General features: G+C 36.9%; 2 protein-coding genes and 1 long non-coding RNA gene across 3 annotated transcripts; 2 read left to right on the top strand and 1 right to left on the bottom strand.

The window, feature by feature from the left end:
* Positions 1 to 1147: 1147 nt before the first annotated feature.
* Positions 1148 to 14193, top strand: LOC109096014 (cyclic AMP-responsive element-binding protein 1-like). Its single transcript, XM_019109691.2, has 9 exons — positions 1148 to 1321; positions 5824 to 5903; positions 6868 to 6980; positions 7135 to 7281; positions 8419 to 8519; positions 8589 to 8728; positions 8906 to 9088; positions 10151 to 10304; positions 12057 to 14193. Exons 3-9 carry the CDS (start codon positions 6876 to 6878, stop codon positions 12199 to 12201), a joined length of 975 nt encoding a protein of 324 aa, XP_018965236.1. The 5' UTR covers positions 1148 to 1321; positions 5824 to 5903; positions 6868 to 6875; the 3' UTR covers positions 12202 to 14193.
* Positions 14194 to 15548: 1355 nt separating this feature from the next.
* On the top strand, positions 15549 to 25584 carry LOC109096015 (cyclin-Y-like protein 1). The gene is given in 11 exon segments (XM_042764439.1): positions 15549 to 16536; positions 21406 to 21480; positions 21649 to 21683; positions 21769 to 21869; positions 22087 to 22122; positions 22255 to 22288; positions 22290 to 22307; positions 22893 to 23012; positions 23637 to 23803; positions 24935 to 25097; positions 25199 to 25584. Coding segments are annotated over 11 exon segments (1020 nt in total). The 5' UTR covers positions 15549 to 16382; the 3' UTR covers positions 25316 to 25584.
* On the bottom strand, positions 21715 to 23752 carry LOC122146190. Its single transcript, XR_006160884.1, has 3 exons — positions 23615 to 23752; positions 22884 to 23062; positions 21715 to 21849 (listed from the first exon to the last, which is right to left on the bottom strand). It is a non-coding gene; the product is annotated as an uncharacterized LOC122146190 (long non-coding RNA).
* Positions 25585 to 25684: the final 100 nt, after the last annotated feature.

Genomic DNA, 25684 nt, shown 5'->3' with positions numbered 1-25684 from the left:
GAGCATATTGTATATTGTCGGTAGTGTATATTGATACCTTTTATTTGAGCACCTGCTGCGTTAGAAATTAACTTTTTTTATTATTATTAAAGGGCAATATTTCCCCTTTTTCAGCTTCATGAGAGCATGCTTTTTCTTCTTCTTTTTTTTTTAGCTTCACGAGAGCATGCATTTTTCCAACCTCATAAAAACATTGAGTCATCCATTTAGTTGAAAAATGCAATCTATTAAATTGAATCAACATCATATACGAACAATACAAACAAAACAATGGACTCTATACAGTTCTTTACTGACTACCATCAGAATTAAATTTGAATATAATTGCTGTTTCTAGTTTTGGAGTTTGGAGGTTTTATTTCATGTTGAGTGTTTCACAGGAATATTATTTTTGTTGTTGTTATTAACATGTTCTGCACTGTGGCTCCAGAAGTCACTGTATTTCATGTTCTCCTATATATGTAGAAGAGAAATGACAATAATATTTTTCTGACATTGATACATTTCTAAGATATGCTATGGGTTCACATGGTGATTTAATAAGAATATTGTAAAAGTAATTAAAAAAAATTGTATATCATGTTATTCCTCCCCCTCTTCTACAATGACAGTGTGTTTGCCAGTCCTCTGCATATTCATCTGGAAAAGCCAAAGTTGATCATAGTGATAATAATGGGGTGATTTGTCTTTTCTGTCTAGATAATTTATGTTGAATTAATTATTAATTGATGAACATGACGTTTTGCAATATTTGCGTATAGGCCTGTATGATGGATTACAGATAGTCTACACTGTTAAAGCTTTCTGATGAAATCTCTCTCTGGTGGAAATAAAAAAATAAAAAAAGCAGCATTAGCTGGTTTGCTGGTGGTACCAGCTCCAAGCGTGCCTTTTGGCTGGTTTTAAAGCAGTTTAGGGCACTTTTCAGTCGGTCATACTGGAATATCCTACCAGTTACCCAGCTGGAACCAGCTATTTTGATATTCACTTGGTATTTCTAAGTATGCTAAACAACGTTCCATTTTAGAAACATTTGACGAGGTTCATTTAGCAGTATTTCTCAAGCTATGTCGTATTCGCACTATTTCGTTGATCTTCGGCAACGCTTCGTCTATATCAGTCACCACTCGACTTTTTCCGCCACGCTGTTCGGCAGCTCTCGCTCAGTGCAGTGGGGTTGATGATCGGATTTTCGTCTCGTTCTCTGTGTTGTTGTTCTCGGTGACGCGACGGAGGTGTAGCCTGACGCGGTCTCTTACGTGTCGGCCTGAATAAAAGTGGAGCTCCGAGGGCTCGAGAGTGACGGAGGGAGTCAGTATCGGTAAGAGGAGACAAGTGTCCGGAGGGAAAGGGCTCGTCCCGAATAGCATAAGAATCTGGTTTGGGTTCGGCCCGTTGGAAACAAAGAGATCATGGCGGCTGTACGTTAGTTGTTGCATGCTGAGGGAGGGGAGGCAAACGGGACAGCAACACAAACCCAGGGTGGGAAATCTTGATGCATGGCTGATAATTTAAAATGCAAGGAAATATGGATGTATAACATCTCTGGTGTTCTCAATCCATCTGTGCAGATCATATATGTGGGTTTTCCCCTTTCTTGTTGGCTTCTTTCACACACTGGCTAGACAAAATTTGTGCTGCTGGGTGGATTCAGGGTATAATACTCTTATATCATTCAGGAATAATTTAATCTTCTCTGATGTCCTTGATGCATTGTGCGATTTGTTGGACACACCCTGATCCTTTAGCACTGGGTTATTATTGCACTGTTTCATTATATACTATTCTGTGAGCAGACTGTGATTGCGCACCCTCAAGCAAATACATTTTATTTCTTCTTTACATAACATAGAAAACTTTTAACCTTCTGTACATTTTTTTCATGACTAATAAATGCAGTATTGTATTGCATATTTGGATATTAAATTGCACAAACCTAAACAAATGCAAGTCAATTTGAATATGAAGTTTAAGGCATTACTCATGATCACAGTGGCAAAAAAAAAAAAGGCAAATAAGTATTTTTTTAATATCTGTAGGCTGTCGTTTGGATGCATGCTTATAGTTTTATATAAAGATCTATAAATGCACAACAGCTACATGTTTCCTAGAATAATCTGTCTGGCAGAAAATAGGATTTGAAAAGTAGAGGGAGAACTATGCATGACCAATCACACCACGGATAGACTCTGAGCGTCATGAGATCACATTACTGTCGGATCAGGCGTTCTGCCATGCTGGAGCTTGTTCTCTCTCCCTTTCTCATATTTTTATTTCAGAGTGCTCTGTTGACCTTTTTGTTTCACACACAACTTTAAAAAAAAAAAAAAAAAAAAAAACAAAAAAAAAAAGTGAAAGTGACGTGACATACAGCCAAGTATGGTAACCCATACTCAGAATTCGTGCTCTGCATTTAACCAATCCACACCACACCAAACCAATGCACACACACAGCAGTGAACACATACCCGGAGCAGTGGGCAGCCATTTATGCTGCGGCACCCGAGGAGCAGTTGGGGATTGCTCAAGGGTACCTCGGTCCGTGGTATTGCCGGCCCGAGACTTGAACCCACAACCTTAGGGTTAGGAGTTATATGATCACAAATCATTATTATATGATATTTTAATTATCATACTAGCATTATGGTACAAACATTTAGTATGGTTTAAGATTTTTTTTTTTTAACCCATTGAACTATTTTTGCAAATCATGTTTTCTTTTAGTAATTGAAAATGCCTTTTTTTTTTTTTTCTTGTTATGTTGAAGCCGGTCACAGGTTCATTCATGAAAACCTATAGCCTTGCTATCTGTATGTGGGGTAATTAAATTAATCCAACTCTTCCTCTCCAGAGGTCAGACACTCCAAAATCTACAAATCCTGAACAGTCAAGAGAAGTCAGGACATATTGTCAGCATATTGTGATGCACTTTCAATAAAAAAATAAAATAAAAAAATGATGACACCTTTATTGCAGTACTTAATTTTTATCACTGGGCAGTGCACTAGTAATTTTACACTCTAATGTTAGATGTTATTGTAGACCAATGCAGAAATAGAGATTTTCAGAGCACCTTGGGGTTACACACCGGTCTTTATTTAATGAGAACCTACAAACATTTTTAATTAACACTGGGATTTTAATTAATTTCTGCTGTGCACTGTAATGCATTGCATCGCTTAGTGTGACGTATGTAGGCGTATGTTTCAAGAGAGACCTGCCAGTATTCTGTGCTAAAGCAACAAAGGTTAGAGTTCACTGAATCCTGAGCCTAAACATGTTCAGCAAGGATTCAGCAGTTTGTTTCTGCATCTTAAATTTAGCAACTTTAAATGAAGACAAGACATACAACCCTCTACATTGCGAGTAAATCACTCGCATATGCGACTAAATTTGACTCTGGGCGATTAAATGATGTCTATCGTTAGCCATTGGCTAATAAATTCTTAGATTTTACTCGTCAGTGTGTGTGTTCGGGGCTATTATAAGTTAAGCACAGATATATTTTCACTCGCTGAACACTGACTGAGCGCTTCAGAGTTCCGCTCTCCATCAAGCGATCTGTACTTTTTCAATTCATCTCAATGGACGCACAGCTGTAACGTTACTTGACGCTCTGTAAACTCTGTGTGAAGGCGCACGACTCACCGTCGCTTTGCTGATAGCGCTGTTTTTCACACATGCAGAGATAGAGAGCGAGACTCTTAAATGTTAATATCCACGCTCTACATGTAAACTATATTCTTTTTTGTATTTTTCTGTCAAAATAATGGAGTTCATTTAGAATTATTCAGCTTTTAGGAGCAAGCAGAAGATATGCCGATTTCTCTGGTAGTGGGCGGGGCTAATGCGCAAACGGCAATCTCATTGGCTGGCGCTCATCTATTACCGTCCCTGTTTTGATTTCAGCAAAATCAGTTTGACCGAACGCAGACAACGTGATTAATATTCATGAACCCAGCAGCTCATCAATCCGTAGCGCATTGTATATTGTTAGTATGGTAGTAGAATTAGTAGAAGTATTGTCTTTTAATAATAATTAATATTATCTATTACTATATTTTTTTTTTACAGAAACCCTGAATGACCAACAATATCTTAAGCAACACCACCAGTCTTAAGTTCAGTTAAAATTACAAATATGCATTCATACATGGTTACCAAGTTTTACGTTAGTTCTAATCACTAAAGTTCTATCATTAAATAGTGCTTAATTATCATAATACCATAATATAATTCTTGACTGACTGATTAAGAAGCTAAGATTTAAGAAGCTGTGCCATTGTACAAAAATAAGCTGATTGGATACGTGTGTGTGTGTGTGTGTGTGTGTGTGTGTGTGTGTGTGTGTGTGTGTGTGTGTGTGTGTGTGTGTGTGTGTGTGTGTGTTTTTGTGATATATCAGGACACAACTTTGTATAATGACATGGGTATGACACAGGTAATAGAAGGAGAGGGTGACTTATGAGGATATAACCACATGTCCCCATTTTTCAAAAAGCTTATAAACCATACATAATGAGTTTTTTGGGAAAGTAAAAATGCACAAAGTTTCCTGTAAGGGGTAGGGTTAGGTGTAGGGTTGGTGTAGGGCAATAGCACATACAGTTTGTAAAGTATAAAAACCATTACGCCTATGGGATGTCCCCACAATTCACAAAAACAAAGTGTGTGTGTGTAAAATAGTATATCAGTCTGGCAATAAAACTAAAAAAAAAATTACTAGCCAATGGCGATTATATTGCCAAGGTGTGCGTAGAGGGTTGACATTTGATGCAGTTTCTTCCCTGGACAAGAAAGTTTATCAATTGACATGCAATGTTGCAGTCTCAGTTTTTAGACCAAATGGTCATTGTATTGATTCATTACTATTCTCATTTTGAGTGCAGGAAATTTGTGCCCTTATTTCCTACATAATGTCAAATAATTCAATTAAAACTCTGTATAGAGTTGCAGCACAGAACCGATTTAGCCATACTTAACTAATGCGTGGCTATATTTGTAAATTCTAAAATTAGCTTCCCTTTCCAAGAAACTCTAGAGCTTCATTTTCATTTGCTTGTCTTATAAAACTGTACAAAACATTTTAGTGGATATTAAACTTTGTTTGGGTTGGGTTTTCATATTTAATCATGTTACAATATTATACCAGCTAAACTATACTACAGTACCAAGTGGCATTACAACACCACTGGCTTGGATGCAGTGAGTGATGGCACCAGGATGCCATGAAGCACTGGTACTTACATCAAACTAAATGTACATTCTTTTATAGAAGTCACAGTGACAAGGAAAAAAGGAACTCTGTCTAATCTTACATTACTTGTACAGAGGGCTGTACCATAGCCAAAGACTGTATACTTTGCTAGGGAATCAACCTGCTAATCACTTCTGTATATTAAACTGGAATAGATGAAAGTATTTTTAAAATGCAACAATTGCACATTTGAGATGGTCATTTACTCACCCTCAAGTTGTTCCAAACCTGTATGAATGTCTTTCTTCTGCAGAACTCCCTTTCTTCTTCTTTTTTTCCATACTGTGGGAGTCAGTGGGGCCCATCAACAATTAGCTATCCATATTCTACCAATCTTTTATGTTCAAGAAAGAAACTTGTACAGGTTTGGAACAACTTGATGGTGAGTAAATAATGACAGAATTTTCATTTTGGTGAATTATCAGTTAAATGTCACGTTTTGATGACACATTTGTCAGATACAGGTTTTATCTCAGTATTTCCTCAGTACTATAGAGGATGATTTCAAGGTAGAAATGTCAAAGTCACTGCCTAATATAGTGACTTTTCTGTGTCTGTCTGATCAGATTTCTGCAGTAGCAGAGAGTGGAGAATTACCAGAGTCAGTGGACGGTGTGAAGATTTTGTCTGGGTTTCCCACTTAAAGGTATGTACACTTCATCCGCAATGCCAGATCCAAAGTTTCAGGTTGAGACTGAAAGTAACGTTGACAAAGCTTGCTTGGCATATATTAATCATTTATGTAATTCAAGTCACCGTGAAGACAAATGTCTTATTTTATTTTTTTATAGATTACAGCAGTATTTATTAAAATTATTATCATTATCAATATTATCTTTATTATTTTAAATGCATTTATTCTCATCATTATTTGAACATTCTTATCTCTCCAGTCTTTCCTCTCCAGCAAGATGTTGCTCACATTAAACAATCGCAGCAATTAGCAAATCACAACAATCGAATTGATTCCCAGTGGGCAAAATCAAGAATTTCACTAGCATACACATCAAAATAGGGAAGAAAAGTTGGTTGTAATTTCTGGTCCATAGTGTCTTTAAGATCTTTTAATAAAGTGTTTTTGGGATCTTAAAGGGGTAGTTCACCCAAAAATGACAATTTTGTCATTTGCTCACTCTCATGTTGTTCCAAACATGTATGAGTTTCTTTCTTCTGTTGAACAGAGACAAAGATATTTTGAAGAATGGGAGTAACCAAACAGTTGCTGGCAGCCATTGACTTCCATAGAGGGGAGACACTATGGAAATGAAAGGCTACCAGCAACTGGCTACTAATATTCTTTATTTTTGTGTGCGTGTGCTCAGCTGAAGAAAGAAACTCATACAGGTTTAGTGTGAGTAAGTGATGCCAGTGATGACATTTTCATCAAATATAATGTTTTTTGACATCCTGTGTATTCTTTGGTTTTATTCTATCAATATGCAATATATAAATGGAACACAAAATGAAATTTTACAGTGGGATGACATGATATCGGAATGTATGATGATTAAAACATTAAATACTGGTAAAATACTGGCTATTTGTTTCTTTGTACATGTGTCAAAAATGTAAACTCAATACGTTGTAATTTCCATCCTGTTTCTCACCAGCTAACTCAATGACCATGGAGTCGGGAGCCGATGCCCAGCAGGGTGCAGACACTGCAGTCTCTGAAACTGAGAACCAACACATCACACAGGCCCAGATCGCCACTCTTGCACAGGTAGGAACACAGTCGGTTGTTAACTATACAGTACATCAAATGAATTCATGGCTTAATGTTTTATTTTGAAACATGAAGAGCTAAAACTTTCAATCAAGAGTCTGACATTAGAGACAGGATGACGGTGTTTGAATGTATGTGTGATGTTGGATAGGTAACAATGGCTGCCGGACACGGTAGTGCCACAGCGCCCACAGTCACCCTGGTGCAGCTGCCCAACGGTCAGACGGTGCAGGTACATGGAGTGATTCAGGCTGCTCAACCTTCAGTCATTCAGTCCCCACAGGTGCAGACTGTCCAGGTAAGATAAACATCTCTACATGTTTATGGCTGATTGTCAGGTCACAAGATGCATTTCATTCTTGATGTATTCCGTTTACCTCACGTGATTCTCTTAATCAGAATCAGAAAGAGCTTTATTGCCAAGTGTGCTAACACACACAAGGAATTTTTCTTGATGACAGAAGCTTCCAGTGCACAGACAGGTTGAAAAATGGCAAGACACAGATAGCTAAAAATAAGTGAGTAAAAATAAATATGTAAAAACAATACACAGACAGTAAACGGTATATTGTATATACGGTGCTATAGACAAATTATCAGGGCTGGGAAAATAAATCAATGCATCGAGAAAAACTCGAGAAATGATTCAGCATTGATTCTGAGATTTTCCGAATGCATTGTGATTCTTTCTTGAATTGATTCTGAGCTTAGTTTTGAACAGCAGATGGCACTGCATGCTTTAGAAACAGCTGTACTTTGCTTGTTTCTAAATCCTTACACATACTTAAACTTAAAACAATAATTCATAAAATTTGAAAAGGTTGAAGCAAATTACAAAGGTGTTCACAGTGGGCTGTGTTTACATTAATCTCGCGTCATAAAAGCATTCTAAGCTGAGGTGAAATTACATGACTCGCACTCACAAGCGCTCTTTAGCACTCTTCTTCATGAGCATTGAGTGTGTGGATAAAAACTAGATTAGAGAGCCATCTGCTGTTAAAATCTAAGCTCAGAATCGATTCCAGAGGAATCGCGATGCATTCTGAAAATCTAAGAATCGATCCACGAATCAATTCTGCATCGATTTATCATCCCAGCCCTACAAATTATGCGTGGGAGTGGGTAGATGTAAGATATATTAAGTCACTAACATACGTATAATAAATATAAGTATAGCTAGTTGGGAATTGCACTGTGGGGAGAACATTTAACTATTCATGTGGTAGATGGCTTGAGGGAAGAAACTTTTCCTGTGTCTGGCTGTTCTGGTGCTCAGTGCTCTGTAGCGTCGACCAGACGGCAACAGTTCAAAAAGAGAGTGTGCTGGGTGTGAGGGGTCCAGAATGATTTTACCAGCAATGATTTTAACATGCAATAATGTGAAATTTGTGCCATATAGGCAGATCTAAATATGTAAGAATTGTCTGTTGATCAGATTTCCACAGTAGCGGAGAGTGAGGACTCGCAGGAGTCAGTGGACAGCGTGACTGACTCTCGAAAACGAAGAGAGATTCTTTCAAGACGCCCCTCATATAGGTATGTATACGTTCTTCAATGGTTTTACATAAGGAAATTTTCAAGTCAACAGCTTTCTGTGATTTATAGGAAAATCCTGAATGACCTATCATCAGATGCTCCAGGAGTTCCGAGAATCGAAGAGGAGAAATCCGAGGAGGACACTGCGCCTGCCATCACTACAGTGACCGTGCCAACCCCAATATATCAGACCAGCAGCGGCCAGTACAGTAAGTCAGTGACTGAAGTTTTGAGATATTTTGAGATTCAGATCTGAACCTCCCACTTTATAATCACTGCTCAACATGTCAGGAGCACCATAAGACCACAACTCCTAACATATAGTTCCATGTGCACAGCTTGTCACCAAATCAGTGACAACCTCTTGATTGCTGTTTCTTCTTCAGTCGCCATTACACAGGGTGGAGCCATTCAGCTTGCAAATAATGGTACAGATGGAGTGCAGGGATTGCAGACTCTCACCATGACCAATGCAGCAGCAGCCCAGCCGGGGACCACCATCCTGCAGTACGCCCAGACCAGTGACGGTCAACAAATACTGGTGCCCAGCAATCAAGTGGTGGTACAAGGTGGGCCGGACTATTTTCCCCTGATTTTTCATGTGAACGTCTGTAAATATAAATTTACATGGCACCTCAGTGATAAAACTGATGGATTCAGATGGCAATTTATTCACAGTGGAGAAGCGAGTTTTGTGATCCTATGATGAACCCGGAACACACTGCTCACGTGGCCAGTCGCATGATTGTCTGCTGTACATAAAATGTCATATGCTTGGAATAATAAGAATAAATTCATATTTAATAGTATCTTATTTATTGTTTATTTAAATCTCCTGTTTAAAAATAGGAAAATAGACATGCTATAGCTGAAATGGTTTTAAGTCTTTAATTTTAGCTTTAAAAATGTTGAGATTAGCAGAAAGTTAATGCAACCTCTTATTTACATAAGGTAAACATAAAGCTGCTTGGTTTATAATTTTATGTATATAACTGTATACAATACATATTTTAAACTTGTATTGCATACCAGCCATAATAATGACCCATTTCAAATGCTTTTCTACTCTAACAGCTCTTACTCACTGTGGTGGAGCAGTTATGATTTTTTATATATATATATATATATATATATATACACACTTTCCAGCAGTTTCAGTAATAAATATAAATGCAAATTAGAGCAAAGCACAGCAATTACTGTGTGGTATTTGACAGTTTTAATGGGGAATCCTGAATTTGATTTCTTTTTGCAAAGATGTGGATTCAGACGGCAATTAAATTACCACACAACCTTAGTTTTTGTCAAAAAAACGTAGGTAATTTGGCCAGGGATTTTTACGCGGGTGGTGGCAGAAAAAACACAGACGTTTTGGATTCAGATAGCAATAAAATCACAAACTAACTCGTTGAAAATAGCTTACGTCCCCATGATAAACAATTACTCTTCGAAACGGACTAAAGATACAACCCTAAGGATACAAACATTGCTCAAGTATGTAAATAGTTTCAATTTTGATATTGTTTTTAATTTTTTGTCTTACTATCTGGGCTATTGCAAGTTAAAGGTATCCATCTGTATTCTGTGCTTTAATTCAAAACTTTATTCATTGTTTGTTGTTTGCCCTAAAGCTGCTTCGGGGGATGTTCAGGCCTATCAAATTCGTACTGCCCAAACCAGCACTATTGCTCCAGGTGTGGTCATGGCATCCTCTCCGGCTCTGCCAAATCAAGGAGTTGCTGAAGAGGCCACGCGCAAGAGGGAGGTCCGCCTCATGAAGAACAGGTAAAAACCAAATCAAGTTTTTGGTAAAAGCAAACAATGTAAAGTATGACCATAAGTGATAAGGCTGACATTCTGAGCCTGTTGATACTCTTACATATGAACATTACCATTTGGGGTTGTTAAGATTTTTGTTACATTTTTGAATGACGTGTCTTATGCGCACCAAGGTTGCATTAATAAAAAATTTAAAAAAAAAAACCCTTATAGCATTTTTGCCTTTTATTAGGATAGGACAGTATTGTAGACAGGAAGCGAAGTGGGAGAGAGAGAAGGGGGACATGATCAGGAAAGGTCCACAAGCCGGGACTTGAACTCTGGACGCCAGAAGCACAACAGCACTATATGTCAGCACGCTGCCCACGAGGCTATTACCATCAACAATTATATTATTTTAAAAATGTAATTTATTGCTGTGATGGGAAAGCTGAATTTTCACTAGCCGTTACTCCAGTCTTCAGTGATCCTTCAGAAATCATGCTAATATGCTGATTTGGTGATCAAGAAGCATTTCTTATTATCATCAATGATGAAAATGGTTGTGCTGCTTGCTTATATATATATATATATATATATATATATATATATATATATATATATATATATAAACGGTGCTATTGTTTTTTCAGGATTCTTTAAAGGATTAATTCACTTCCAGAATAAAAAATTCATGATAATTTACTCACCCCCATGTTATCTGAGATGTTCATGTCTTTCTGTTTTCATTCGCAAAGAAATTAAGGTTTTTGAGGAAAACATTCCAGGATTTTTCTCCAAATAATGGACGTCAGTGGTGGCTGAAGGTCCAAACTGCAGTTTCAATGCAGCTTCGAAGGGCTCTACATGATCCCAGCAAAGTTTTTCGCCCTACCTTTCTGAACCGGAGTACACAGATTAAGAGCTAACCGCACTTGACCTTTCCAGTGGGATTATGTAATGCGTTAAGACTCGCATGCGCAAGCAAAGCTAAAGCAAGACTAGCATTTGTGGTTAAAAATATATAAATGATTTTTTGGTTTTTTTTTTTTTTTTTGAAATTTTCCAATGGTTTGGCTAGATAAGACCCTTATTCCTCAGATGGGATCGTGTAGAGCCCTTTAAGATGCACTGAAACTGCAATCCGGACCTTCAGCCCATTGATTCCCACTGAAGTCCATTATATGGAGAAAAATCCTGGAATGTTTTGCTAAAAATCCTTAATTTCTTTGCGACTGAAGACAGAAAGAGATGGACATCTTAGATGACATGGGGGTGAGAAAATTATCAGGAAATTTTTATTCTGGAAGTAAACTAATCCTTTAAAAGCAGTACAAATGACTCACTTATTTCAATACTCCAGCTGTTTAACAGATGTATGTGAGACAATGTAAATATAGCCAGTCTCATGTGAACGGGGACAAAACAAAGACAAAAAAATCTGATTGTCAAAATACTGATTCTGTAGATTGTAGTAAGTGCAGCCTAAAATATGTTGATAATTCATCAAATAATATAATAAACATAAAACATGGACAAAAAAAATAGAGATACCTGAAGGATACATGTAATTGTGTAGTGTAAATTAGTTTAATATATAACAACATTTATCTTTAAACAAAAGGCATGTGCAGTATAATATTTATATTTAAAGATTTTTGCTGTAACAGAAAATCGTGAAATTTCACTGGTATTTGACTACTTTCTGACAGCCCTATTTTTAAAAAGATTCATCAAAACATCTGCTAAGTAGATCTCAAATTTCATTCCCCCCTCCAGAGAGGCTGCTCGTGAGTGCCGTCGAAAGAAAAAGGAATATGTCAAGTGTCTGGAGAACCGTGTGGCCGTTTTGGAGAACCAGAACAAAACTCTCATCGAGGAACTCAAAGCACTCAAAGACCTGTACTGTCACAAATCAGAGTGATGTACCACCCGTTCTCCTTCATTCTGGCATACTTACCTGTACAGAGACTAAAAGGCGAGTCAGCCAGACACGGACGCATGTTTTCTAAATGTTTTCTTATTTTAAATTGCTACAGACTGCCTGTATGAACACACAAGTACATGAGGGAACTGAACAGAAGTCAACACAAATCTCCTCTAGAAATATTGGATCATGTCATTAAAGACAAAAAAAAAAAAAATGCTGAGAACTTTACTGTGGACATAAACACACAAGTACTTTCTCAGGCTTCTTTACTCCTGGACTCAAACGGAAACTCAGAGGACGGATTTGTGGGAAAATGTTTACCTTTTTTTCCAGTGTGCTGGTGTATAATTCGTCCGTAATTTTTAAAAGAGACACAAATAATGTATAATAATAATAATAATAATAATAATAATTTAACTGACATTTCAATTGCACGGTAGGCATCGAGAAAGATTTTGTCTTGGAGTTGGCATCATTCCCTTCTTGAGATTCTAAAGGTTTAACGTGTCTGACTCTTACTTTTATTTGGTGTATAGTGCTCTTGTGTTATAAGTTGACATTTTTACCTTTAAATATGAACAAACTATATAAAATTATGAATATTGATTTACAGAATCTATGCCATTTATAAACAGAAATATTGTGTATCATATACAGAACAATATTATATCCCATGTATATTTCGATTTTGGTCATTTTAGATGGCAAAAAAAAAAAAAAAAAAAATGTACCTAAATCATTTAATTTCATAAAATACTGCCATTGCAGTAGCAACAGTTGCACATACGCATTATAAAAATGGTTATTTTATTGCAGACATTTGTTCACTTATACACCAAAATTCACATTACAATGTCAGGAATTACCCACAGAAGTGAATTTGATAGATTTTCCAGGTTGAAACAATTCTTCACATTTATGTTGATCATATTTAGCAGATCACTTGCGTGTTATGCTTGTATAACATAGAGCTATAATTGGATGTAATACAATCCAATACATTCATTCTCTGGCATTATAAACTAAAGCATGTTTTATAAATATTACATTAGCTTTGATATCGTTATATGGTCAGTTTTTCATTTCAACACTAACAACTGGGACGCAGTGTCTTTGTATTTGATAACGTGATAACATAAGTAAAGAGTACATGTTATGCAATATTGCATATGCATTTATGGCAGCTATTTCATATATATAAGATTTCTCTTGGTTTCATATTTCCTTTGTCTATATTCAGTTGCTTCTGAAAGTTCAAGAAGTAGCTGAACAGCTGGTAACTTGTTACAGTTTGCCTTCAACAACATAAGTTGTATTTTGTTTACAAGGTTGCTTTAGTTGACCCAAAATGTTTAAGGCTTTTAAAGTTCTTGATGAATAATTATTTAAAAAAAAAAAAAAATCTGTCAATTAAATTTTGGTTGTAGTATGACATTTTGCATATACTTCTCATTTAAAACTTTCCGTCCTCAATGCAATGTTAAGAGACTATGAATTAAAAATGCCCATCAACATTTGCAGTCTGTACGGAAATGTACCCGTGTCATCTGTTAGCAAGTGCATCATCTGCTGCTACTCCTAAACTTCAAACCGTCTGCCTGACGTGTCATTTATGCATTCAGGCGTGACAAATTATGGAAGCAATCTCTCCACAGCAGGCGCTCATGGTCCAGATCTGCAGTCTAACTGCTTATGCAACCTGATTTCCCTCACAAAACCAATTATTTTCTGACAAGAATCTGAATTGGATCATCGAAGGACAGACTGACCTCAGCTTTCAGAGAAATGCAAATTCTGTCTGTTTGCATTGATTGAATCTTTATTCATTTCCTTAACTGGTAGTAACTTTTTTTTTTTTCACTTGTATGTACCCCATATGCAATGAGACTGACCTACTGCCATGCTGGACAAAGTGAACTCTGAAATATGCTACTATGTGTGTTTGTCTCTATGCATACACAAAAAAACAAAAACAAAAAAAAACAACAATCAATCTAAAGCAATGTTTGATCCCACTCATTTTGGACAAACACATCATGCACTTTTTGTATGATAACTTTCACATTTTGGACACTATGTACAGCACTGGTAGGATTTTATAGTGTTTCAAAAGTTTAGAAGTGTATTGTATATACTCTGTGGCTTACATTTTTAGAAGCTTTGCACTCTATTACTGTTACAATACAATTGTGTATACTTGTTGTTCCCCCCACCTCTCTTTTGTACACAACTGTAAATCTTTAATAAAATACTAATACTGCACAATGGGTGTTGGGGTTGGAAATACAGTGTAATGCAATGCACAACTTCACCATGCTCAAAAGTTTTCAAAGATGAAATAAAACAAGGTTATTTGAGTATTTTTTTAAAGAAAATACCAGTCTTTCTACTTTAAAATTGCCTGTTTAATTGAATGTTTTACTTGCCATTCTCTGATAATTTTTTTTTATAGTTTACTAGCAATTTCTGAATGAATATAGTTTCAAGGTAAATGCTGTAGGTAGCTTAATGAGACCCCTGAATAAGTCTGAAGCATTATATTAACCCACATTTTTCAGTTTGCCACCAATTTAAATTTTATAATAATAATAAAATAAGGTCATTCTTGAATTGGAGTGGCAAATGAGGCAGAAAAAAAAAAAAAACTTAGTAAAAAAAATAAATAAAAATATATATATATATATATAAGCATTTTTACAACTATATATATATATATATATATATATATATATAGATATATATATATATATATATATAAGAATTTTTACAAAGTTTTATTTTCTGCCTCGTTTGCCACTGCAATTCAAGAATGACATCATTATAAAATTTTAATCTAGTTTTACTAAAAATAAATGTTAAGTCTTGGAATATATCTACCAAATTAACATTCAGACACACACACACACACAAATTGTGTGTTTATTGGTATTTAAGGTTTATATAGCCTACTGTTGTAGATGGATACTACTGCCAAAAAAATAAATTAAAAGAAATTGACCCAACCATTTTTATTTCAGAGATGATAACTGGACACCATTTGCTTAGTTAAACGTGCATAGTACTATTTGAAATGTTTATCAATACATAGTTATAGTTGTACTATTTCACTATTTTTAAAGAATAGTGGGCACTATACAGGATACACTCTGCAGTACGCTAGTATTCCATTGCATTCTATTCACAAAGAGGTGTGTAAATGGGCGGGGTTTAAATCTTTAGCTAGCCGGCGTGATTGACAGTTAGAATAACCAATTCTTGAACAGATATTTATTTTGTTTTGGTAGCTCATCCAATCGTAATTGATGGAATGTCGAAAAGGGGCAGGCCCTTACCTGCGTCACTCGGAGCAGATGGCGGTGGTGGCGGGGAGTGGATCGCTGCTGCACTGGCCGGCGAGGAGGAGGGGATAACGAGGGGACTCTTCGAAGAAACTCGGTGGACAAAATCTAATAACTCCAAATAAACCGGAGGTTGAATTAGGCGCATCTAAACGGACAGGACTTTATTCATCTGCTTCGTTAAGAGTCACATTTTCTCTCGCTACGGGCCTGAAGGCCTGAGGATTTGAGTGATTATTGGATCCAGAGTTTCAGCTAACACACAGATCTGCCCTGTACATGACGGATAAATGCTTGGAGGTCTGTTCTTCAGGGGCTATTTCATCTGTTCCCGATTTGAACCGCCAAACCGGCTTAATTTAGGACACAATCGGACAATTAAATCGGAGTTAAAGGGATGGTTTATTGCGGTTAGCACAGCGGCTAATAACACGCTTATTCACAATGAATCAATATTAGCCGTTAGCAGTTAGCATGTGCGGTTAATTTAAAAGAACAAATCTGTAATCAGTGATCTCAGACCGATATGTTCTAGTGATATGCTGTCAGTCACCTGTCTTATATCCGGTTGTATTGATTACTCGGATGTTAAAGCCTTAGGTCTTCTGTCGCACTGTCTCTAAATGCATGGAGTCCCGTTATATGACTGGCACAGACAGTAAAATACCTCTTGAGTCTGGAGCAGCAAGACAGCACAGCTCTGTGTCCATTTCAGCCCTTCATGTACCTTCATTTAGCTGGAGTTCATTCGTTGGATCCATTGATTCACATTTGATGACAGAAGCAGCCTAGACGAATACACCTGATCAGGTAGAGCACATACTTTTGTGTATCATCATGGGAAATACAGTGTCCTGCTGCGTGTCCCCCAGTGGGAGCCCCAAACTACCCCGGCAGGTGGAGTGTCTGGAGGACTATCAGATCAGCACAGAGCTGAGCGATGACACCGGTCCATACTTGCAGCACATCAGTGACCGAGAGGTGCCCGATGGTAAGTTCTAGTGCCAGGGCTGGCGAACTCAATTCCACGAGAACTGGAGCCCTGCAGAGTTCTGTTTCAACACACATACCATGTAGTTTTCAAATAAGCCTGAAGGACTTGATTAGTTGGATCAGGTGTGTTTAATTAGGGTTGAATCTAAACACTGCAGGGCTCTGGCCCACCAGGAATTGAGTTTGACACCCCTGATTGAGACGATTGCTCAGTCCTACTAGTAGAAATCAACCTTCTGGACCAGTGCTTCCCAAACCTGTCCTGGAGGACCCCCTGCCCTGCACATGTGTGTATGTCTCCCTAATCAGACACACCCAATTTAGTTCTTGCTGTCTCTACTATCAAGCTAATGAGTGGAATCAGGTGTGTTAGATAAGAGAGACATACAAAAAGTGTAGGGCAAGGGGGCCCTCCCGGACAGGTTTGGGAAGCACTATTCTGGACTAACCCTGCTCAAACACATCTAAACTAGCTCATTAAGGTCTTAAAGGGTTACTCCACCCCAAAATGAATATGTTGTCATTAATCACTTACCCCCATGTCGTTCCAAACTCGTAAAAGCTCTGTTCGTCTTCGGAATAAAATTTAAGATATTTTGGATGAAAACCGGGAGGGTTGTGACTGTCCCATTGACTGCCAAGTAAATTGCACTGTCAAGGTCCAGAAAAGTACAAAAAGCATCGTCAGAATAGTTCATCTGCCATCAGTGGTTCAATCTGAATTTAATGAAGCGACGAGAATACTTTTTGTACACGAAGAAAACAAAAATAACGACTTTATTCAACAATTTTTCTCCTCTGTGTCTCTCCGCATCACCGTAGTGCCCTTCTGGTGTAGAGAGACACAGAGGAGACAAATTGTTAAAGTTATTTTTTTAATTGTTTTCTTTGCTCCCCACTAACTAATCCCCACTAACAAAACTAAGCACCCTTGATTTAAATCTACTTTTTATTAGAAGTAGTTTCAAGAACTGAATGTGAACTAGTTGTGTCCGATTAGGTTAACATTCAAAATGTGCAGTTTTGGGGTTATCCAGAACCAAATTTGAGAACTACATCTATAACTTAACCAAAATGTAGGTTTGAATCCTGCAAGTGTTGGTCCATGACACCACAAAATTCTATTCTATTCTATTCTACACTTGTATTTCCACATGTGTGTGCCACTGCGTCTTGAGGAACTCTACTGCTGTGATCCGATGCCTTGACCTCTTTGTCTCAAGGGTCGGGTTTCTTTTAAGAGCTGAACACTTTAAGTGCTGTTGGTTTGCTCTGAAACGGATGGCCTATGACAATTTCGGTCTGAATAACAATTGCAGATTATAGTAATCATTGAATTATTGAAAGAAACAAGGTTTATGGAGATCTTCAGAAGGATATCTGTTAGTGTTTGGGATGTGTGTGATGCCTCTTGGGATTGTTTGCAGTCTTTACTGCTGTTTATTTAGCCTGAGCTATTTTACCCTCGGGGGAGATGCATATAGTCACACACACTCACAAATAACTTCCAGTGCTGTATTTAGAGCAACATGTCTGCATCTTTGGCTTAAAGCACATATGACAGCAGTGTTAACTCCACCACTATGGCTACGGTTAATCCTTTGTGATTACAGGTTATCGTTCATTTGGAATTCTGTTAGACATGAGAATAAAAACGATTCTAAGGTTAATTGGCAGAGAAGATAAAAAATGTGCAGTATTCCTGGCATCCCAGCGATGTAGATCTTGGAACAGCTGCATTCTCTCCTTATCTTCTTCACTTGTTGGGAATCTCCACGAGGCATGTTTTGTTCCCTTTGGGGCTTAGAGGTTAAGTTTGGATAAACTTAGTTTTCCTGTATTGAACAGTCTCACCATCTTCATGTATAGAATCGTTTCTCTCTAGTGTGTTATTCCAGTGTTTCCCAATCTTTTTATAACTTAAAACTTACGTACTCCTTAATTACCACCAAAACAAAAGAGAGGCGAAATGCAAGAAAGATCAGCACTGCTAATGATATGAATGGATTTATTGTACTGCCATCACTGAAAATGAAGTTGTGAATTTTCTATCTGTGAGGTACACGTACCCCTTGTTGGGAATCACTGTGCTACGCCACACTATAGCCGTGTTCCTCCCCTCAGTGAGGACGGTTGACCTACCCCCAGGGGTTATTTTTGACTTTGGTGTTGGGAGAATGGGAGTGTCAGTTGAGTACATGAGCTCTAGAGACCTGTGGAATGAATGAATCTCAGTTGTTCAGCACATACACTACTATTCAAATCTTTTTTTCTTTTTTTTTAAAGAAATTAATAATTGTATTCAGCAAGGCTGCACTAAATTGTTACAAAGTGACAATAAAGACATTTACATTGTTACAAATAATGCTGTTCTTTTGTATCACTATTTCCACAAAAATATTAAGCAGCACAACTGTTTTCAACATAATATTAAGAAGAAGAAGAAGAAGAAATGTTTTCGTGAGCACCAAATCAGCATATTAGAATGATTTCTGAAGGATCATGTGACACTGAATACAAAACCTATATATAAAATATAATGAATACATATACAGGTGTGTATATTCTAACAGAAAACAGTTATTTAACTTGTAATAATATTTCAAAATATTACTCTTTTTTTTTTTATAGTATTTCCTAACAATAAATGCAGCTTCAGTGAGCACTGATCTCTTTTAAAAGCATTAAATATTCTTACTGACCCCAAAATATAAACGGTAATGTGTGCTATATGGATATTTCATAGAAAACAATAGTACAAAACAAAGAGAGCAACTGGTCTTTCTTCCTGTATTTCCACAGAAGTCACACAGGTTTGGAGCAACATGAGAGTGAGTCAGTGATGACAGAATTTGTAGTTTTTGTTGAACTAATCATTTAAAGCAATAATGAATGGGAGGTCATTAAAGGGCTTTTACCACAGTTAAGGAGTGTTCTTATGCACTAAGTGAGGTGGAGTAAAATCACTATAACAGACAGCCTAAAGATTTTTGTCCAGATTTTATGTGTGATCCACTAAGAAAGAACGCATTTGTATTTGCCAGGAATATGATGTTAGCTTTGCGTTTGATTACTGAGTTAGCGAACATAAAAATTGGCTCTAGTTTGCCGCCCTTGGACTAAAGTTGCCTTGTCACAAGGCGTTCCTGTACCTCCCTATCAGTCAGCATTCTCTCTCACCCATGTCCATCGATCTCTCAGGGGAAGGAATCTGGGCCTCAGCCCCAACAAAAGTTCAGTTGAGAAATAAGTCTTTGGGTTTGCCTAACTCACCTGGACTCTGCCTTGCCATTCATATCCTCGTGTAGGAAATGGCTGTGAGTTTTTGGGTTGGAGAAAGATATCAAGACTGGTGCTTCCAGGCTCTGAGGTTTTCATTTATTAGAGTACGTGTTTGGATGTACCTTTAGTCCACTGCGCTTTGCAGTGACCATATTTTAACCTGAAGGTGAATTTCAGCAAGAATAATATCTTCAAGTCACAGTTTGCTAGAGTTACCTTTAAATATATTCGCCATTAAACAGAATCAATATGTTTTCATGTAGCTAGTTATAAAGTCTGTTTATAACTTACAGTCTTATGAACTTTAACTACCTTGCTTTACACTGTTGTTTCATAGTTGTTGACCTGCAACAGAAAAGTTTGAAGTAGAAGAAAATTTTACGCTAATGTCTACTCGCAGGCACAGCACCTCTGTTACGGTTTGTAATGTGTGCTCATGCTGTAAAGTGTGCAAAGGTCCATTTTGATTCATTGGATTGGCTTCTGTGGCACATGGCGGTGTGGGCGGAGCTCAGGGTGTAAGCTCGCTTTGTTCTATTGCAATGCCCATACAGTAGGCTTATTATGCCCCCACTCCTTTCACTTCTGTGGTCAGAGCGGGTAGCAGCATGCCCTTGCCAATCAGAGCACTCAGAGCAGGACGACATACCACCTTATCTCCCTTATAGGGGGTTGTTTCAGTTTAAAGATGAATTTTATTGTATGTATATCACCACCAGTGCACTTGTAGCTTCTTTTTAAAATTTTATCCTTGGATTTGCCTTGTTGGGCAGATAAAATGAACTGGAAAATTAGAATGTTATGCTATACTGAAAGAACACAACTGTTCAAAAGTTTGGGGTCAGTAAGATTTTTATTTATTTATTTTTATTTTTGAAAGAAAGAATACTTAAAAAAAGCAACTATACAACAAAATAACATTAAAAACATTTAAAAAAGAACAATACACTAAAAATAATAAGAAGAAATGTTTCTTGAGCACCAGATCATTCTATTAGAATGATTTCTGAAGGATCATGTGACACTGAATACTGGAGTAAGGACTGCTGAAATTTAATCTTTTCCATCACAGCAATAAATTACATTTTAAAATATATTATAACAAAAATATATATAAAATATAATGAATACATATACAGGTGTGTATATTCTAATAGAAACAGTTATTTAATTTGTTACAATATTTCAAAATATTACTCTTTTTATAGTATTTCTTAACAATAAATGCAGCCTCAGTGAGCATTGATGTCTTTAAAAGCATTAAATATTCTATAAATGACATTTTATAATAGTTAAAATAGGAAACAATGTTTTATCAAATTGTAAAAACATTTCATAATATTACTGTTTTTAAAATAAAGAGACAAAAACATTAGAGAATCAGATTAACCCAAAACCGCTGAAACTAAAAACGGTTGTGTAAATCTGAAATAATACGAGTAATGTTAACAATTTGAAAGTTTTATATTTTATTGGTATTCAAGTATGTACCACCCATCCTTAGATGCCCATGTGTTGTTGATTGATTGATTGATTGATTGATTGATTGATTGATTGATTGATTGATTGATTATCTGTCTTCTAGATCTGGCTTTAGAGTCCAACCCATCAGATCATGCCCGAGCCAGCACGATCTTCCTAAGCAAGTCACAGACGGATGGTGAGTGTTTCTAAAAATTGTCATCTAATGAGTTAATCATTTCATTTTACTTCCTTGTTAGCAGCTGCATATTAACTAGTGTTCTGACCAAACCTTTAGTAGCTGGAAGGTCACTTTGTTAAATGGCTACTGGCACAGCTTGTCAATATTTGCCTTTGTCTTTTTCAGTACGGGACAGGAGGAAAAGCAATCACCTAAACCATGTGAGTGAATGTGTTATGGATTCTGTTTTGTGGCTGTGCTTGGTTATATAGTTGTAAGTGTATTAAATGTTAATTCTTTCTGAAGGTCTCACCTGGTCTGGTTTCCAAGAAGTACAGCTCCTGCTCTACGATATTCATTGATGACAGTACCGTTAGTCAGCCCAACCTGAAAAGTACAATCAAATGGTCGGTGACAGTTCACTGTTTTATTAACCTTTTTTTTTTTTTTTTTTTTTTACATTAAAATTTTCTACATTATCATTTATAGTAAGATATAGACATTAATGAGTTATATAATGAGTACAGATCAAAAAATAATTAGCAAAATGAAAAGGTAGAGTACTGTTTGTTTTATTTTGCTTTGGTTTGTATGTTTGACCACCTTTCTGTTCTCTGTTTCCAGTGTCACATTAGCAATATATTATAACATTAAAAACAGGTACGTTTCATTGTTCTTTGCCACAAGCAAATCATTTGACCTGTACATTTTTATAAGATTTTGCATTTAAAAATGTTCGTGTTCTGTGATTTTTAAAAATGTTAATTAATCCATCAAATTAATCCATTTCAGGGACTCTGACAGGTCATTGGACATCTTTGATGAAAAAAATGCACCCCTTATCTGTAAGTTAACCTCTTATTTTTCTTGTTTTCAGTATCATCTGCAATAGCTGGACAATTCCACATTTTATGGTCACTGTTTGATTTTGTTCAGACAGGCTGCAGTATCTATTTTTTGTGTGCATCAAATCCGTTTAGCATTTTAGAAAAAATGTTCTGCAATCCGATTTGCACATTTGATCTAATTCGTATGTGGTTTAAAACCCATTTGAAATGGATTTTTGGAAAAGCATTTGTGAACAGTCAGTTACTTTTGTTATTTGGGACTTGACATATAACATACACTTTGTAAGAATTCAGTTATTTTTTTCTCACTATTATCCCATATGGTTAGCTTATGTTCTACCATACTCATAATTTGTGCTCTGCATGTATCCCATCCAAGTGCACACACACCTCACACACACACCATGAACACACACCCAGAGCAAGTCGGACTCTCTAACCATTAGGCCACGACTGCCCCGTTTTAGTCTTCAGAAGTAACTAATGAACATTACACTTCTATTAAATGAACTGTAAAATGCATTTGAGCTTGAAGTATTGAACATATTAGCATATAATGTGTATAAATGCTACCTTTGGCAGAGGGAGCAGGTTCCTGATGATTACTCCCGCACAGACCCCGAACACAAACTCATCTATCGATTCGTCCGGACACTGTTCAGTGCAGCACAGCTCACAGCCGAGTGTGCGATCGTCACTCTGGTAAGAGAATGGCTGCCTTTCTGACTGGTCTGGTTCACTTTCAGTGTATTCTGTAAAATTAGAAAAAGATAAGAGTCTTAACATCAAGCAGGGGCTTTTGTTTTTTTTATTGGGGTGCTTAGATACGATTTCCTGATGTCCACTAGAGGACAGTAGAGCACCAGAGAATGGATCATTATGTGTTTGTTTACCCACCAGTATTGGTCCAGACTCAATTCCAACTTTTACCTCACAACCAATACCTTATGATTATTTACAATCAAATATTTTTAATAAAACATTGTACAATAAGGTTGAATTTTTAGGTATCATGAACAAACAATGAACAACAGTTTTACAACATTTATTAATCTAGCCTAATGCTCATTGTTAATTTAGATTCAGTTATAATACAGGAACTCTGTTCAAGAGTCTAAATGTAACCTTGTGTAAAAAAATACTATGCAAAAAAAAAAAACCTTAACCAACCCCAAAATTTTGAATTGTATGTAGAAATTGATGAACTAAATGTTATCGTAAAGAGTTTCCAGTATTTTAATTCTAATTTGCACAGAATGGTGCCATATCGCAACCTTTGTAAGAAGCATCTTTTGAGCACATACATGTCCACTGTCTTTGCTGCAGGTATATTTGGAGAGGCTGTTGACGTATGCCGAGCTGGACATTTGCCCATCTAACTGGAAGAGGATTGTTCTGGGAGCCATCCTCCTGGCCTCGAAAGTCTGGGACGATCAGGCCGTGTGGAACGTCGACTACTGTCAGATCCTCAAAGACATCACTGTTGAGGACATGTGAGTGAGATAATATAGTCACTGTGTGTTCTGCTGAAATGTTACAGCTCATTTGTATGGTCAGAATTATCTAGATGAAAACGTCTTGATGTAATACATCAACGCACCATCCAAAATCCAACATGTATTGCAGTAAGGAGACAGTACCGTGTCACTTCACTCCTCTCCCAGCTCCTACATACCTCACAACTATCCCTTGGAACAAGCGTGCAAGGTTTTCAAAAAAATTAAACGACACACTTCAAAACCTTGTTTTTTTGTTTGTTCTCATGTCTCAATATCCATATAAATGACACAGACAGTGTTTGTGTGTGTATGTGTCTGTTTTTGTGCTGTTCTACGTGATTGTGTATGTTAAAGGCCATGGCCCTCTTCTCTCCTCTCTGCCCCTTCGCTCTATTTTCATCCCTTTCATTGATGCAGTCTTTGTGAGCCTCTGGGCTGGCGGGCTTCAAGTGCTCTCAGACTCCTCTACAATGGTCCAGGCTCTCGCCCACTCCATTTGTTGCCCCTAGCGACTGAACCCCCCCTCTCCTCTCCTCTCCCTCCCTCCACCAACCATACCAATCTCAACCTAATGTCTGCTCTTCCCAAAACAGTCAGGTCACTGTCTCCACAGTGACAGTCTCCATACCTGCTCTCAGGCACAGCAGAGTATCTCTATGATGGGTTAGGGGTGTAAAAGATATGTTTATTGTTTAAAATATTACTATTGTAATAAACTAGTTAACACACAGCATTAGATTTTATATATATATATATATATATATATATATAAGGATGTATTAAGTTAATCTAAAATGACAGTAAAGATATTTTACAGAAATGTCAGTAAAAACACTCTTTTGAACTTTCTATTCAAAGAATCTTGAAAAAAAAAACACAGTTTCCACAAAAATATAAGCAGCACAAATATTTTCTTTGATAGTAATAATGACCAAATCAGAATATTAGAATGATTTCTGAAGGATCATGTGACGCTGAAGACGTGTTTCATGTTGCTCCATTTTTAAATCTGTCTACTTTAATATCTGGTTGTATCTGGCTTTATTTACATCGGTAATATTATATGTGATTTTAAATCAGAAAAGACACTCCTGACTCCATGAATCTCACAATCCATTTTTTTAGGAATGAGATGGAAAGACATTTTCTGGAGCTGCTACAGTTTAACATTAACGTGCCGGCCAGCGTCTACGCCAAGTATTACTTTGACCTGCGCTCTTTAGCAGACGGCAACAACCTGAGCTTTCCTTTGGAACCATTGAGCAACGAACGCGCACAGAAATTAGAGGTGGGCAGCATACCTACAAAATTTACTCAAGTCATACTTCTTTTTCTATTGGGTCAATTTAATTACAAACGTTCTCATATAATTTGTTCTTTATTTTAAAGGCTATCTCAAGACTGTGTGAGGATAAGTACAAGGATCTGAGCAGAGTGGCCATGAGGAGATCACTCAGTGCAGACAACCTAGTGGGCATCCGCAGATCCAATGCCGTTCTTTCGTAGAGTTTTTTCTTGGAACAATGGCCACTCCAAGACCAAGTTGAATGGACAAAACTCGTTCTTTGCCCCACCTTTGGCTGTGACGTTATGCCAGCCGGAAGATCTTACACCTTACCCCAACAGATGCAGAACACCATAGAGACAAAAACAGACTGAATGGTTTCTTTTCTTTGTTTTTTGCTTACTATGTAGGCTACTAGCTGTGAACTGTCAGTTTTTAATTGAACTCATTTGCAGATGGAGTATTTTAAATAAACACTAATCATGTAACACGTCTGAATTTATGTTTGAAGAATGTTTTACAAGGTCACTCCAAACTGTCAAAATGGTGGTTTGTTTTTGTTGCATTACAGTGAAAAAAAAAATTATCCA

This window comes from Cyprinus carpio, chromosome A9 (assembly GCF_018340385.1).
Source record: "Cyprinus carpio isolate SPL01 chromosome A9, ASM1834038v1, whole genome shotgun sequence".
NCBI classification, from domain to species: Eukaryota; Metazoa; Chordata; class Actinopteri; order Cypriniformes; family Cyprinidae; genus Cyprinus; species Cyprinus carpio.
This window is presented reverse-complemented; position numbering and strand designations above follow the sequence as displayed.